Consider the following 16,435-nt stretch of genomic DNA (forward strand, 5'->3'; position numbering starts at 1 on the left):
TAACTGACTGATCATGGAGAGCATGGCTGTCGCTTTCAGAGGGGCTGATCATTCACGCCTCCACCTGCAAAGGAAGGCAGGAAGAGGCCACCCTGGGCTCTCTGAAAACATGGCCTTTGTCTGACTTGCCTGATTCTCGCTCTTTTTTCTCTCTCTCTTTTCTCTGTGGTCTTCTGCTCCCCTGGGCTATGAGCACCTGCTAAGCCCCATCTGAAGAAGGACCTGCTGCGCCTCTGCCCCTTGGGGGCAAGCAGGCAGGCAGACAGACACCCAGTGCACACTCCACCCTGGCCAAGGGCAAAAGACTCCTAGCTACCGCTGGTGCTCCCCGTGTCATGGCCGCCACTCAGAGGACCTCCTTTCCCTCTTTCTACTCATTAAAGTTCTGCTGCATCCCAGCCTGGGCCTCTGCGTGGTGCTTCTCTCTCTGGAGGCTCTCTCCGGCTGCCAGAGAGAATGGTGTTGCTCAGGAGAGATCTTGCAGGCCCGAAGGAGAGCCATCAGCATTCATGGAGGAAGGGGTGGGTGAGACACGGGCAGCGGGCTCCTTTCGAGACACTGTCCCTTGCAGCGGAGGAAGATGTCCCTGGCTCCTGCAGAGCCAGCAGCCATCAGGGCCTGCCTTGCTGCATCCCTGCACACAAATGTCCTCCTCAGCCTTCAAGCGTGCCCTGCAGATAATGGGGAGTCCAACCACTGCCCGACTGAGGAGTGCATCTTGCTGGCCGCACTGGCAGGTGGCATTGGCACTGAGAACTGCTTCTGCATCCAGCAGCAATTGTGAGCCCTCCCTGGCAGGCAGCTCTTGCTTCTGGAGGGCCCCTCTCCCTGCGGCTGAGGCTCACAGGCCCCACCATTTCAGGGGCCTTTCCCAGGGAAACCCTCAGGTAGACCGTGCAGCCGATCAGACCTGCAGCTTTGGAAATTACTTTCCACCAACAGGAAATTCAGTGGTTACTGAGTTCAGACAGGATACATGTACGTTCAGCCCATCCTGAGCCTCCTTTCCCATAGGGAAGTCTGCAGTGATGTGACTTCCTGTGGTAGGAAGCTCGTTCTCATCAGCAGCTGCCCACATCTGCCTTGTGATATCTTCCCAGGCTGAGCTGTCCACTAGAGCCTTTGAGTCTGTTCCCACTGGAAAACAACAGGGCATGTGGAGCCTCAGGAGGAAGGACAGGAAAATGGTTATCACAAGTTTTTCAGGCAGTATGGTGAACATGCCCTCCAGACACAATCACAAAGCCACACAGTTCCTCCAGGAACCGTAGCTTAAATCCTAATGTTACCTAAACTCTTTAGAATCCGGTACTTCACAGGTGTATTAGGTCTGGCTGAGATGGAGTTAATTTTCCCCATAGCAGTCCTCATAGTGCTGTGCTTTGTATTGGTAGCTAGAAAAGTGTTGGTAACACACCAGTGTTTTGGCTCCTGCTGAGCAGTGCTCACATGACATCAAGGCTGTCTCTCCAACATTTCCCTGTAGTAGAAAGAAACCCCCAGTAGGCTGGGGGTGTGCAAGATCTTGGGAGGGGGCATAGGCAGGACAGCGGACCCAAACTGACCACAGGGATATTCCATACCATATGACATCTGCTCAGCAATAAAAGCTAAGGGAAAGGAGGAGGCAGGGCATTTGTTCTTGTGACATTTGTCTTCCAGAGCAACCACTACAGGTACTGAAGGCCTGCTTCCCAGGAAATGGCTGGATATCACCTGCTGATGGGAATTAGAGAACAAATCTTTTGCTTTCCTTTGCATCCAATGCACAGCCGGAGTCAGGGTAGTGTCTGTGTCAGAGCACACATCCACGCTGTGCAGTGCTGCTTTTCTCCTGCATGATGATACAGTGGGCTGGACTTTGACTTCTTTGGATTTCCCTCTCCTCTCCTCTCCTCTCCTCTCCTCTCCTCTCCTCTCCTCTCCTCTCCTCTCCTCTCCTCTCCTCTCCTCTCCTCTCTTCTCCCTCTTCTGGGGTTAGAGCTTTCTGTGTATGCGGCTGACAGCAGTGGAGGTGGAAGATGCCACAACAGTGCTCTGTGGGAAGGAGCTGAGGAAGGGGCTGGGCAGGGTCACCACCACAGGGGAGGGCTCGATGACAACAGTGAAGATCCGGCACTGCCTGACACAGGGCTCATTGCAGCCGTTGGCTGGTGGTGTTTGTCTGCAGGGTCAGCACAGCAGCCATGGCAGGCACTGATCATAGCAAGGCATGTCTCAGAGCTGGAGGTGCACCTGGGAGAGAGGGCAGGGGAAAGGAGAGCATGGGGTTGGGAGAGGAGCAGCCTCTCATCCCACAGTGAGAGATCCAAGGTACCTGCTGACTGAGGAGGTAGAGACTATGCAGGGAGGCATATATAATTCTTTGTCTTTAGGTCCCAAGAACCCTGCAAAGAGCAGCCAGGCCCAAGAACGCTTTTGTCTAGCCCGGATCTCAGAATTCACTTGCTTGAATCCTCACTCTCCCTGCATACTAGACCTTTTACTCACTTCCCTTCTCCATCACAGACAGCCCCAGGCCTCCTCATACAGCTGAGCTAGATGTCTCTTCAGGCAAGACCACACCCTGGAGGAATAGAACTGAGCTTCCAACTGACCTCTTTCACAAGGAGAAAAAGGGGAATGAAGCAGATGAGAAACTGAAGAATGAGCCTGGTCCTGCACTGCTCCGGGTCTAGAGGAATAGTTTGCGGAAGTAATAATTTTCTGAGAGGCTCAGTTGCATAACATCCCAGCTAGCAATATGGCCTGCGTTTCAGATTCCTTCATTGCTCTCTTTTGATTCCTGTGTTTATGTCATGTTCATTCGCCCATGGATATTTATTTTGAGTTCTGGAATGAGAATTCCAAGAATTTCCATGGCAGGAACATGTCATTGCTATCATAAGCTGTGTCTGAAGTGCTGGAGGGTTCCCTTGCAGGCTGCGGACGTTGGCCTGGGGCACTCCTGTGGGGTTGTTTTCAGCCCAGTTGGCAAGGAAGGCCAAGCTCCTCCCAGCCCTGCAGTCCTTGACCAGACATCCAAGGACTCCCATGCGTGAAGACAGCTGCTGCTCTACCCACAGAACTGCTCGTTCAGAAGAGGTGCCCTCACCTCGGCACTGGTGAGGACAAAAAAAAACACATCAGGGACTTTATCAGAGACTGGCCGTGAGTCCCAAGGGATGCAGGTCTTGTCTACTGGGACATGGGGCTGCCAGTTCCTGAGAGGTCCCCACCTGCTCCCATTGCTCTGTTGCACAGGACTGGCACCCTGATGCTTGTCAATGCCCCTGTGGCCTGACTCAGCCTAGCTGTATCTGGGCCCTTCTGACAGAGCCATAAGGGGAGCAGGAAGCACTGCCCGGGATGTGGCCAAGTGGCCGAGACCGTTGCAGATGAACTTCTGCTTTTCTTCCCCCATCCTTCCCTGCCTTGCTCCCTCCCTCACTCCCTCCCTCCATTCGTTTTTCCCTGCTTCTCTCTCCTGATCCACTTGGTCCAATGTTTCACAGCTGTGTCCCTGAGGGAGCTGTCTCCTCTACTGCTGTTGGAAATTTCTGTCCTGCCAACACAAATTCAGTGAATATTTCGAAGGTGGAGCCGCTCTCATTCTATTGACATTAACAGGCAGTCCCGCCCTCCCTTCTGTCTGGCATGTACAATGAAGCCTGCTGTGGCTACTGATTTCTTTTTGTATGTCAAAACTGCCAAAGACCCCTCTTTCCTCCAGTCTGGCTTTGATTTGTAGATACTGGGACTTAGAAGCCAACCCAGATGACAGGAGATTGGAAGCAGGATGCAACTTTCTCAGCTGCTACGTGGGTCGCAGACTGTTTCCTGGGACCTTTGAGCAACAAGACAGCAGGAATCTGGGAGTGGGACACAATACGGTTGCCCTGTAGGGGCATCCTAGCACGAGGTGGTGGTCACTGTTACACTGTGGGACCACACTGAGCTGAGGACTGAGAGATCTTGCCCTCACCACCTTGCTCTTCCCAACCCCTGTGTTCTTGTAGAAGAGTAAAGAACAGAAAGCTTTCTTCCGCAAGAACTTGCATCCCACCTCTAGGTTTGCTGCTTGGAGCCTTGCCTTGCACTATTTCTGTCTCTCACTTTCTTCCAGACACCGTAGGCCAGGCCACTGTCACCCAGAAAAAGGGCCTAGGCACGGTGGGAGACAGACACCTTCCAGACCCCTCACACCTACCAGAGCTCTACCTTTCACCCCATGATCCAGTACCAGCAGAGGACAGGACAAGTTCCCCCCAGTTGTTGTCATATCTCCTTTCATACTAGACCTTTTACATACTTCCCTTCTTTTGGCAGTCGGTCATAGTTTAGCCACAAAGCCTCTTGCTCGCTCCCCTGCTGGTGGGATGCCGGAGAGAATCTAAAGGGTGAGAGTGAGAAAACTCATGGGTTGAGATAAAGACAGTTTAACAGGTAAAGCAAAAGCTGCACGCACAAGCAAACTGAAAGAAGTAGTTCTTTCACTACTTCCCATGGGCAGGCAGGTGTTCAGTCATTTCCGGAAACGCAGAGCTCCATCACATGCAGTGGTCACTTGGGAAAACAAATGACATACATAACTTTGAATGCCTCCCTCCCTTACTTCTTAAATACCACTTATTGGACCTATCACAAGAAAGAAAAAGAGGATTAACAATCTTCAAGCCTTTCAGATGCTGGGAACACCAAGCTGTATAGCGTCAGACAGATCTCCAATCAGGGCATGGCACAGAATGCAGATCCTGTCCTTGGAGAGTTTTGCTGTTATTTTGGTCCTTTGAGCTCTTTTAGGATTTTCTCGGAAGAAAACAGTTCTGGTTATCGTTTCTACTCTTTGCTCTTTAACCTCTCCATTAGTGACCTGGACAATGGGATAGAGTGCACCCACAGAAGGTTTGCAGATGACACAAAACTGGGAGGGATGGTACCATTGTGCTACCATTCAGCAGGACCTCTACGGGCTGGAGAAATGAACAGTCATTCAGTGCAAAAAAGAGGAAATGCAAAACCCTGCACGTGTACCTGAGGAGGGATAATCCACTGGTACAGGCTGGGGCTGACAACCTGATAAGCTGTTTCGGCAAAAATTATTTTGAGGGTCCTGGTGGTGGACACCACATAAGAAACGAACCAGCAATGCACTGTAACTGCAATATGAATTTTTGTATTTCTGACTCAATACAGTTATATTTCTTGGGTACCATTTCAGTGGAGGTTGTTACAATGGACAACAGTATGTATTTCTTTCATTGTACTTTCCATTTTACCACCTCCATGTAATCGGTCTAGCTTCACCTAACTTTTTATTCATACCCTTGTTTAACAATAGAATCCCGACTCCCAGTTCTTTTCATGGCAAATAGATAACTTAGTTGGACCTCCAAATTAATACAAGGTCCAGAATCTCCACTGAATTACATTCCTAGTACAATCTAAGCAAATCTGCCAAAATGAACATGCAACGTCATAGTATGTTGGGGTCTTTTTGGAGTGGGGAAGCTGTTCATTTGACAAGAATGGTGTATCCTTCATTCCCATTGGTAAATTTCCCAGCTATTATTTTCCAATTGAAAAATTGCATGCTTTGTATCCAGTCCTGACTCACAGACAATGTGGGGTACCTCTGTTCCATCTGAAGGCCTTCTGCTATATCTGGGCACACTTCAGAGATTTTGAACAAATCATTCCTCTACATTTTCATGGAGAATACTATAGATTGATTTTCTTCAGTTTCACTAACAAGAATGTCTCATCAAAAGGAAGCATTTTGTAAGAAATTTAACTCTTGATTATGTATGTTATGTGCTCTAATGAGGAGAGGATGAAAAAGGATATTTTTATTAGGATAGAACAAAAAAGAATCTATAAATCCGAAAGGTTTTTTTTTTTTTTTTTCTGTAAAGCAATGGAATTCAATGATACATGACAACTCTAAGAACAAAAATGTACCAGGGTTACCAGACAGACTTGGTAATCGCTAGGGTGAATGAAAAGGATGAATTTTAAAGATAAATGCAAATTCTCCAGATACCAAACATCTTCTCATATTATCTGATGATTTCTCCGTGTTTCTCCGTGTTTCTACAGTCAGTGAGTCAAGAGTAAGATCTGAATTGGGAAAATGAATGCTTTACATCCTCCTACTTCGCTCGTTGCTGGTGTCATCAGCAAGCAGATGAACACAACACTTCCTAACTAAAAGACCAAAAGTAGACTTAACTTTTTGTGTACAATTTCCCCTTCCCTTTCAGGAAGAAAAATTTAGATAAAAAGACATTGATTCAGACCGCAGTGAAGGAGTTGATTCTTCTGGGAATTTTCTCGATTGCATAGATGTCAGTGTTCCTCTCTGTTGTGTTCCTGTGCCTCTCCATGTACAGCATCATCGCAGCTTCTTCACAGTGCTGTCTGTTGTCCATGACAAATGCCTCCACAAATCCACATGCTTGTGCAACAATCCCTCTTATGCTGGCATCTGTGATTCCTCAGTCACAGTGCCCAAGACAGTGGCTGACCTCTCCTCCTTTTCTTGTTTCAAAAGAAAGAGGACCTTTCTTTTGAAGGTTGCATAGCTTAGATAATTTCCATTACCTTTTTGCTCTCATAGAGATCTGATCGTCATAATAACCTATGATTGCTACCAAGCCATCTGCAACCCTGCGCACAACTTGACCACCACGAGCTGGAAAGTGTGCCTACAACTGGATGGAGCATATCTGAGGGCCCTAGGAAAATAAAAGCTTTATGCAAAATTTTCTGCTAAGGACCTGAAGCGCAAATGTGTGTTTGGCAGTATCCTCCAGATGTTCCCCACTGACAGCGTCTTGGGCTGCATTAGGAAAATCGTTGCTATCAGATTGCAGAAGGTGATCCCTCTTCTTGGCTCAGCTGTGCTGAGATCACCATTGCTCTCCAGTTTGTGGCTCTCCAGTATGAGGGAGGCATGGCCATACTGATGTGAGTGCAGCAAAGGGCCCCAGATCCCATGAAGCAACTGGAGACCCTGAGGCAGAAGGGGCTGCAAGAGGCAGGGTTGCTCACCCTGGAGGAGAGAAGGACGTGGGACACACTTCTTTGGAATGGGTAAAAGAGCTGAAGGGAGAAAGTAAAAAACATAGAGCCAGACTCTTCTGAAACCTATCCAGTGAAGGGACAAGAGCTAATAGGGACACAATGAAATACAGGAAAATCCACAAAAACCTAAGTAAATACTTTTACAGCATGAGAGTAGTAAAACACAGGGTAAATTTGCATGAACAAGTTCGGGCTTCTCCATCCTTACACATATTCAGAGCTTGACAGGACTTGGCCCTTAGTGTTCTCTAAAGGCTGATCATGCTTTGAGCTGAAGGGTTTGGACGAGATGATGTGCAGAGGTTGCTTCCAACTGAAGGACGAACCAGCACCATTGGAGAGGCAAGGAAACTTCCCAAAACTCCCAAACAAGTCAGGGTTGGCAGGACTCTGCAGTGCCACTTACCTGGGGATGCTCAGGGAGGGGACGTGCTCAGAAGGGCCCTGGGTACAAAAGCAGCTCTCAGACTACATCAAAGAGGTGAAGCACTTCCCCACCCTGCAGGCATGGAGGTAGCCGGGACACGGGCCAGGAGGGCAAGGGAATGCCTTTTGGACTAGATGACCCACAGAGGTCCCTTCCAACCCCTACCATTCTGATTCTGTGATTCAGTAGGCAGGCTTCCTGGGATAGACTCTCCCTACCCATGGCGAGTCACACTCTCATTTTGGATGGGCCTTCTCTCAGCCTTTTGGTGTGATGTCAAGCTAGGCATGCATGCTGTGTGCCGGTCCATGTCCCACACAGGGCTGAATTCCCCTCCAGCCAGGGCAATTCAACCCCTGCCCTGGGAAATCCATTTCCAAGCCCTAGGCTGCAACCAAGTACGCAGCTCCAGGCAGACCCAGCGGCCATTGCCCTCAGCCTGACCTTCTTGCCAGCACTCCCACAGCTTGGGTGTGGACACAGCATGGTCAGCGTGTATTGGAAAAGTGGCCAGGTCTTTGGGTGTCATGCAGGTCAGGGTCCAAAGCGCACAGCCAAAGTGCCTGGTGGTGCGAGGAGAGTGGGAGGAACAAGGCGCTGTCCCAAGCCCCAAATCACTCCTCTGGTAGCAAGGAGGGACACAACTCAACAGGGCTTCTTGAGGAATCATGGGCTTCAGGACAGTAACGTTCTTCCACAAGCCTGCTGAGGGCATTGTTTGAGGACCCCCAGAGACTGCCAGGAGAGGGGATGACTTTGCCAAAGAAACCATCGAATGCCTCCCGAGAAGATTTCCTTGGGGAAAGGGATCTGAAACCAGTAGCACACCCCACCTGCCTTTGGAGGCAGTGACCAGTGCCTGCTGGAGCGAGCAGGGAGACAGACAGCAAGCTAGAAGGACACAGCACATCCTATTTCACAGGAGCCTTTGGGCACTCAGCAGAGGCCTGCATTGGTGGGAAGACTTGTGTGGTGGGAGGATGTATGCCTTCCTGCACAGGGGTTTGAAAACAATCTCACCAGATTTCCCCAGACCCAAGTCTTCCAACTGCACAGACTCCTGTGGGGGTGCTTCCTGCTGGAGCACTTGGGGGCGCGTCTTCTGCCTGTATCGACATATTCCAGCTCAGGAAATCTTTGGGCATCCCATTCTGGTGCTTGAAATGAGCCTCTGTGTTGTAGTGGGCATGTCAGAAATCAGGAAATGTAATGTCAGTCTTGATGAAAAGCAAAACACAGCCTGTGCCATTAGGTAGGATATATTTATATTTCTTTGGAGTTGAGTCTGCTGGAAAATTGCTGCCCGTGTGAAGTGACTGTGGGCCTGGGACAGTGCAGGAGCAGTATAAAAGTGGGCCGTTCTCCTCACCCTCTCACCCAGTCTTCTTGCCCCCATCTCCTTGGGAACAAGGTGAGTCTGAATACCTTTGTCCTATTTCTCAATTCCTCCTCCTCTTCCTCTTCTGTCCCTTTGTCTTGTGGTGGGTCTTGGAGCTGTGTGACATGGCAGAAGGAAGGGAGCAGAAGGCGTGGTATGGAGAAAGGCTGGGGCTTGTCTGGCATGTCTCTCGAGCTATGGGCTAGGCGAGGATCTCCATGGCTTGGTTGCAACTGATGGGGTTTTTGTGGGCTGAGGGCAAGAGTCTCCCTCATGATGTGGTGACAAGCTGCTCTTCACCCACCCTTCTTGCTCTGCTTCCTACTGCCCTTTCTCGCAGGTGCCCCTCCAGCCCCGAGACATGTCCTGCTACAACCCATGCCTGCCATGCCAGCCCTGCGGCCCGACCCCGCTGGCCAACAGCTGCAATGAGCCCTGTGTCAGGCAGTGCCAGGACTCCACCGTCGTCATCCAGCCCTCCCCCGTGGTGGTGACCCTGCCCGGCCCCATCCTCAACTCCTTCCCACAGAACACCGCCGTGGGATCCTCCACCTCCGCTGCCGTTGGCAGCATCCTCAACTCTCAGGGAGTGCCCATCTCCTCCGGGGGCTTTGGCCTCTCCGGCTTCGGCAGCCGCTACTGTGGGACGAGGTGCCTCCCCTGCTAAAGCTGCTGGCGATGGCCCTGGGGAAGGCTCCCAGCCACCCACAAGATGGCACCAGGCACGGGATGGGGCATTGGGTTATTACTTTCAGAGTGGCTGACCATCTCCAGCACCCCTTGTGAAGGGATGGGCGCAGCCTGGGCTCTCAGGAAGCATAGCCCCATGCCTGCCTTTCCCCTCTTCTCCTCTCTGCTTTCTCTCACGAGTCCTTGTTCTCCTGTGCTCCCCTGGGAGCCCAACAAAGCCAGCCTGGGGAAGACCTGCTGGCCCTGCTCCCTCTGTGGGGCAGGCAGATGGACACCTGGTGGGATCTCTGCCATAGCCATGGGGCATAGATTCCTATATGCCCCTGGTTGTTCCTACTCTGGGGTCTTCACTCAGAGTAAACTTGTTTACCTCTTTTGCCTCATTAAAGTTCTGCTCGTCCCAGCCCGCATCTCTGTGTCATCCTTCCCTCTGCAGAAGCTCTCGCAAGATCCCCAGGAAGCCACACGTTGCGCAGGGCTGGCTCTGGGAGGGGGTTGCTGGGGATGATTGCGCATTGACTGTTAAAACAGGTTTGCTTGAAGAACACGTAGTTATGCATCGGGTGATTCTCTAATTTCTGAATTTGTGTGTGTATTTGGTCTGAGTATAATTACGTGACGTAGTTCAGCGCCTACCATCCACTTTCTTGTGCACGCCTTTTCTTTTTCCTTGGTAAGCTCAGCAGTGTGGTGCTAGGAGTCAGGGAGGACTATGGTATTGACAAGACGTAGGCACCAGCTTTGCAGGAGAGGCCAGGAGAACCCATCCTAACCTAGAATTCTCAATGGGAGGGATACAGTGCAGTGGGTTTACTTACTGTAGAAAGGTAGTGTAAAATAACAGAATCGTTTGGACTGGTAGACACCTTTAAAGATCATCTAGTCCGGTCTCCCTGCCATGGGCAAGGATATCTGTAAACAGATCATGTTCCTCAAAGTTCCGTCGAATCTGACCTTGAACGCTTCCAGTGATTGGCTATCCCACCATTCTCTGGGCAACCTTTTCCAGTGTCTCACCACCCTCATCTTAAGAAATTTTTTCCTTTTGTCCGATCTACAGCCACCCTATTTCAGTTTAAAACTGTTGCTCCTCGTCCTATCACTACAGGCCTTGACAAAAAGTCTCTCTCCGACTTTCTTACAAGTCCCCTAGGTTCCTCCTTTTTATCACTGCTGTCCCCTCCCAAATACACAGACCATCCTGTTTGCTTTGACTCCTTGGCTCCAATTTGGCAGACCTTTTTTGGGAGTGAATGAATGTGTGGCCACATTACAAGGATGTCTTTGGTTAGACAGCTAGCTAGCACAAACTGTGTTACTCTCTCTGTGAATCAAGGTCTGTCTTCAAGCCTGGGGAATCTTGTAAGCGGATCTGGTCCCTCTCCTCTCGCTAAACTGACGTGATATAAGTACTTCTCTGTACTATTTTGATTCTATTTTAGTTTTCGTAACTATCATCTGAGCCAAAGGTAACAAATTCTAGGAAGGAGGGCTTGGTGTTATGGTCATGCCTCCTATGCTTATCTTCAACAAGCAGAAATTAATGATTTTTCCAGACAGAGTGGCGTCACCTTCACCTAGTGTGAGTTATCTGCAAGGTAACATGAGAGAGCATGTTATTGCTACAGCTCTAGGGGAGAGCAGAGAGCAGCAGTGACAGACTCTGCTGATGTGAAATCTCACCAAACGGGAAAGTTACAGAGTTTATATGCCAAGGCAGCAGCAAGAACCAGCCCTTTCACTCCTGACTGCTCAGGCAAGGGCCAGGGATGGCAAAGGCTGATGGGAGCTTCCTTCAGCCTCACGTGCCCTGCCTGTGTGCTGCACCCCAGGGACTGTATTGAGGCCGCCTGCTACTGGTTCACTTCCTTCTTGTGATCCCAGTAAAGACGCAGCCCTATTTGTTCACAATGTTTCCATGTGGGTGGATCCCACACAATGTGTGGCCACCTTCGATGTTCTGGCGACAATAGGAAGGGAGAAAGATGACTCCTGTAATGAACCAGGATCATATGGCCGTGGCACGGGTCCCAGGGTTGTATGGTAGGGGTTGGAAGGGACCTCTGTGGGTCATCTAGTCCAACCACCCTGCCGAAGCAGGGTCGCCTACAGCAGGCTGCACAGGACCTTGTGCACAGGTTTCCTCAAGATGCTGTTACTGCTAGAAAGGAGAAGAGAAGACGGAGAGAAAAAAGGCACTTCCTTCCTGACCCCAAAGCCAGCATTCTTCCTTTTTCCTTTCTCCATCTATCCCTCTCTCTCTTACTGTCTCTTCGGATGGATCTGGGAGCAAAGGTTATAGATGTTGTATCGGGCTTACGTGGAAAGATTTCAGTAATGAGGGGGGGAGGAAGGGAGCGGAAGGAGGGGTGGCTTCTCAGAGAAGACACCAGAAGCTGCTCCCATGTTGGATAGAGCCAGTTTCAACTGTCCTCAGAATGGACTTGCCACTGACCAAAACTAGGTCAGTCAGTGACATTGGTAGCACCTCTGTGATAACACACTTCAGAATGGTAAAAAACATTGTGCAACAGCTGAGAGAGAGACAAGAGAAAATGTGAGAGAAACAACCCTGCTAACACCAAGGTCAGTGGATAAGGAGGGGGACGAGGTGCTCCGGGCGCTCACCCTGGAGCAGTCTGCTCCTGAACAAACGCACCCATTGGGAGGGACCCATGCTGGAGCAGTTCATGAAGAACTGAAGACCGTGGGAAGGACCCACATTGGAGAGGTTCATGTGGGACTGTGTCCCACGGGAAGGACTCCATGCTGGAGCGGGGGAGCAGCATGAGGAGGAAGGAGCGGCAGAGGCAAAGCGTCATGACCTGACCACCACCATTACCCACCCCCCTGTGCAGCTCGGGGCAGTGAAAGAGGAGGTAAAAGAGTCAGGAGCGAAGCTGATCTTGAGAAGAAGGGCGTGGGGGGAAAGTAGTTTTAGTCTTATTTATTGGCATGAAATTAAATTATTTTCCCCAAGACAAGTCTGTTTTGACCATGACGGTAATTGGTAAGTGAACTCACTGGCCTTATCTGAATCACAGAATCACAGAATCACAGAATCACAGAATCACAGAATGTTCGGGGTTGGAAGGGACCTCTGTGGGTCACCCAGCCCAACCCCCTGCCGAAGCAGGGTCACCCAGAGCTGGCTGCACAGCACCACGTCCAGGCGGGTCTGGAATATCTCCAGAGAAGGAGACTCCACAGCCTCCCTGGGCATCCTGTTCCCGGGCTCCGTCACCCTCAGAGTGAAGAAGCTCTTCTTCATGTTCAGCTGGAACTTCCTCTGCTTCAGTTTTTGCCCGTTGCCCCTTGTCCTGTCACTAGGCACCAGTGAAAAGAATTTGGTCCCGTCCTCCTGACACCCACCCTTGAGATATTTATAAGCACTTATTAGGTCGCCTTGTTTTTTTGTCATATTTTCTCCCCCTGTCCTGTAGAGTAGTGGGAGTGACAGAGCAGCTTGGTGGGCACCTGGCAGCCGGCCAGAGTTAACCCACTAGAGATGTGTGTCACTGTGGGAGCTCTCTGTTGTCCTGCAGATGTGAATTTTTCCTTTTACAACACAGATGCACCAGTTTCCTGCAAGGACAGTAGGAAATTGGAAGTGCTTTTCCTGTTAACAGTACTAGGATATCCCAGTCTCTCTCACGGCTGACAAGTGTAATGCAGCACACTGTGGCTAGCACTTTCTTCCTGCATGTCAACACCTCCAGGGCTTGCTGTTCCCTCCCTTCCAACACCACTTTGTGAAGTGCTCAGGGACTCGGGAGAAGCCCAAGATGACAGGGAATGGAAACCAAATCCCAGGTCAGGGCCACACTCACAGTAGGCTACACAGGGCTATTTCGACCTGCTCTCATTGCATGGTTCCAGGGCCTGAAAGAAACTGGTAAATGCTCCTCCAGGTCCAGCAGACCTGTGTCAAAATCTTTTCTAGTCTCTGCAGAGGACTTTTTCCCACAACACAGAAAGGAGGGATTGTTCTCAGATCGAGCATTTATGAAGAACAAAAGGGGTCCTGGCACGCAGCTTCCATGGGAAGTGGACCCCTCTTGTGGCTTAACCCGGCAGCCGGCAATTAGGACCCAACAGCCGCCCACTGACCCCTCCCCTTCCCCACCAGCAGGATGGGGAGGAGTAATGGACAAAAGGTAAAACTGTGGGTAAAGATAAAGACAGTTCAATAAGACAACAAAGGAAATACTACTGCTACTGCTGCTACTACTACTACTACTACTACTGAATGTGCAAAATAAACTATATACAATACATTTTTTCTCACCACTCGATGACCAATTTGCAGCCAGTCCCTGAGCAGCGATCGCAGAACCCAGAAAATCGTGAATTTCATGAATTTCACAAAACTCCCAAAAAAGACCAAACTCCTGGAAACGTTTGAACTCCCGGCCAAGAGCGGATTCGAACTCATGGAGCTGAGCCAATTCCTCCCCTCTGCCAGCCAACCCCAATTCATAAAGTGAGCCTGATGTCCATGGTATGGGGTATTTCCATTGGCCAGGTTGGGCTGCCTGACTAGCTAGGTTCCCTCCCTCTTCTCGTACGAAATCCAAAACACAGCAGCAGCACAGAAACACAGAAAACTAACCCTAACCCAGCCAAAACCAGGGCAACCCCCAGCCCACAAGACAGTGGAAATTTCATGGCATGGGAAGGATTGCCAGATGCAGACCAAGTTATCCTGACGCACCACAGAAACACAGTGGCGCTCTGCGTCCACTTTCCCTCCACAAAGCTTCATGGGTGTCATTCAGAGTAAAATCCCTTTTGTATCTGAAATATTATCAGCCTGCTGCTTTTGGAGAAGGCAGAGAAGTTTAGAAAGCAGAGAGTAACCCAATGCATGACTAAGCACACTCTATGCAAGCCTATGTTAACAGTCACTGCACAACCATCCTCAAACACCTCCTTCCAGAACCATCTCTGAGCAACTTGTCTCCACTTGGGCATCTTGATAGAGCATCTGGAGGGAAAAGGATGACACAGAGGCATGGCCTGGGATGCAGCAGAACTTTAATGAGTCAAAAGAGTGAAATGAGTTTGCTCTGAATGGAAGGCCCAGTGCAGAGAGTAAGAGGACCAGATAGGAGTCTACTCCTGATGGCCGTGGCAGAGATCCTTCCAGGTGTCCATTTGCATTTCCCCACAAAGGGAGCAGGACCAGCAGGTTCACCTTAGGCTGGCTTTGGAGGCCTCACAGCCCAGGGGACTACAAGAGAACAAGGACACGGGAGGGAAAGGAGAGAGTGGAAGAGGGGAAAGGCAGGTATGGGCCATGCTTTCCCAGAGCCCAGGCTGGGCTGGTCCATTTGCAAGGAGTGCTGGGGATGGTCAGCCCCCCTGAAAGCAGCAACACAATGCTCCATGCCCAGTCCGGTGCCATTTTGTGTGTCGCTGGGGGCCTTCCCCAGGGCCATCGCCAGCAGCTTTAGCTGCTTTAGCAGGGGAGGCACCTCGTGCCGCAGTAGCGGCTGCCGAAGCCGGAGAGGCCAAAGCCACCGGAGGAGATGGGCACTCCCTGAGAGCTGAGGATGCTGCCAACGGCAGCGGAGGTGGAGGATCCCACGGCGGTGTTCTGTGGGAAGGAGCTGAGGATGGGGCCAGGCAGGGTCACCACCACGGGGGAGGGCTCGATGATGACGGTGGAGCTCTGGCACTGCCTGACACAGGGCTCATTGCAGCTGTTGGCCAGCGGGGTCGGGCCGCAGGGCTGGCATGGCAGGCACGGGTTGTAGCAGGACATGTCTCGGGGCTGGAGGGGCACCTGCGAGAAAGGGCAGTAGGAAGCAGAGCAAGAAGGGTGGGTGAAGAGCAGCTTGTCACCACATCATGAGGGAGACTCTTGCCCTCAGCCCACAAGAGCCCCATCAGTTGCAACCAAGCCATGGAGATCCTCGCCTAGCCCATAGCTCGAGAGACATGCCAGACAAGCCCCAGCCTTTCTCCATACCACGCCTTCTGCTCCCTTCCTTCTGCCATGTCACACAGCTCCAAGACCCACCACAAGACAAAGGGACAGAAGAGGAAGAGGAGGAGGAACTGAGAAATAGGACAAAGGTATTCAGACTCACCTTGTTCCCAAGGACGTGGAGGCGAGAGCACTGGGTGAGAGGGTGAGGAGAACGGCCCACTTTTATACTGCTCCTGCACTGCCCCAGGCCCACAGTCACTTCACAAGGGCAGCAATTTTCCAGCAGACTCGAACTCCAAAGAAATATAAATATATCCTACCTAATGGCACAGGCTGTGTTTTGGTTGCCATCAACAAAGTCATTTCATTTCCTAATTTCGGACACACCCACTGCGACACGGAGGCTCCTTTGAAGTGCCACAATGAAAGACCTTATCATTTCCTGGGCAGGAACACATCAGCAAAGGCAGAAGATGTGCCCCCAAGCGCTGGAGGAGTCCTGTGCAGGCAGCGAACGTGGGCGTGGGGAAATCTGGTGAGGTTGTTTTCAGCGCCCTGCACGGGACAGTGCGCGTATCTTCCTGCCAATGCAGTCCTCTCCTGAGTGCCCAAAGGCTTCTACGAATGAGGACACGCCACTTTCATCTCCCTGCCTGCCTCCCTGCTCACTCCAGCAGCCACTGGTCACTGCCTCTATAGGCACAGCTGGTTTTTAACACCTTCACCCAAGGAAGTTTCTGCTTCTGGGGAGACATTAGCCAATTTCTTTGGCAAAGTCGTCGCCTCCTGTGGCAGTCTCTGGGGGCCCACACCAGTGCCGTCAGCAGGCTTGCAGAAGGAGAATGTTGCCCTCCCAAAGCCTGTGATTCCTCAACAAGCCCTGTGCAGTCATGTCCCTCCCCTCTCACTACCAGAGGGGTGTGCTGGGGCTTGGGACAGT

At 51.0% G+C, this 16,435-nt stretch overlaps 2 protein-coding genes across 2 annotated transcripts; one reads left to right on the forward strand and one right to left on the reverse strand.

Annotated features, from left to right (window-relative positions):
- The first annotated feature begins 8,830 nt into the window (after positions 1-8,830).
- Positions 8,831-9,537, forward strand: LOC142364404 (feather keratin 1-like). The gene is made up of 2 exons (XM_075443884.1): positions 8,831-8,903; positions 9,230-9,537. The coding sequence occupies exon 2, from the start codon at positions 9,232-9,234 to the stop codon at positions 9,535-9,537; it is 306 nt and encodes a 101-aa protein (XP_075299999.1). The 5' UTR covers positions 8,831-8,903; positions 9,230-9,231.
- Positions 9,538-15,021: 5,484 nt separating this feature from the next.
- LOC142364411 (feather keratin Cos1-1/Cos1-3/Cos2-1-like) lies at positions 15,022-15,728 on the reverse strand. The gene is made up of 2 exons (XM_075443893.1): positions 15,656-15,728; positions 15,022-15,329 (listed from the first exon to the last, which is right to left on the reverse strand). Exon 2 carries the CDS (start codon positions 15,325-15,327, stop codon positions 15,022-15,024), a length of 306 nt encoding a protein of 101 aa, XP_075300008.1. The 5' UTR covers positions 15,328-15,329; positions 15,656-15,728.
- Positions 15,729-16,435: the final 707 nt, after the last annotated feature.

This window comes from Opisthocomus hoazin, chromosome 26 (genome assembly GCF_030867145.1).
Source record: "Opisthocomus hoazin isolate bOpiHoa1 chromosome 26, bOpiHoa1.hap1, whole genome shotgun sequence".
NCBI classification, from domain to species: domain Eukaryota; kingdom Metazoa; phylum Chordata; class Aves; order Opisthocomiformes; family Opisthocomidae; genus Opisthocomus; species Opisthocomus hoazin.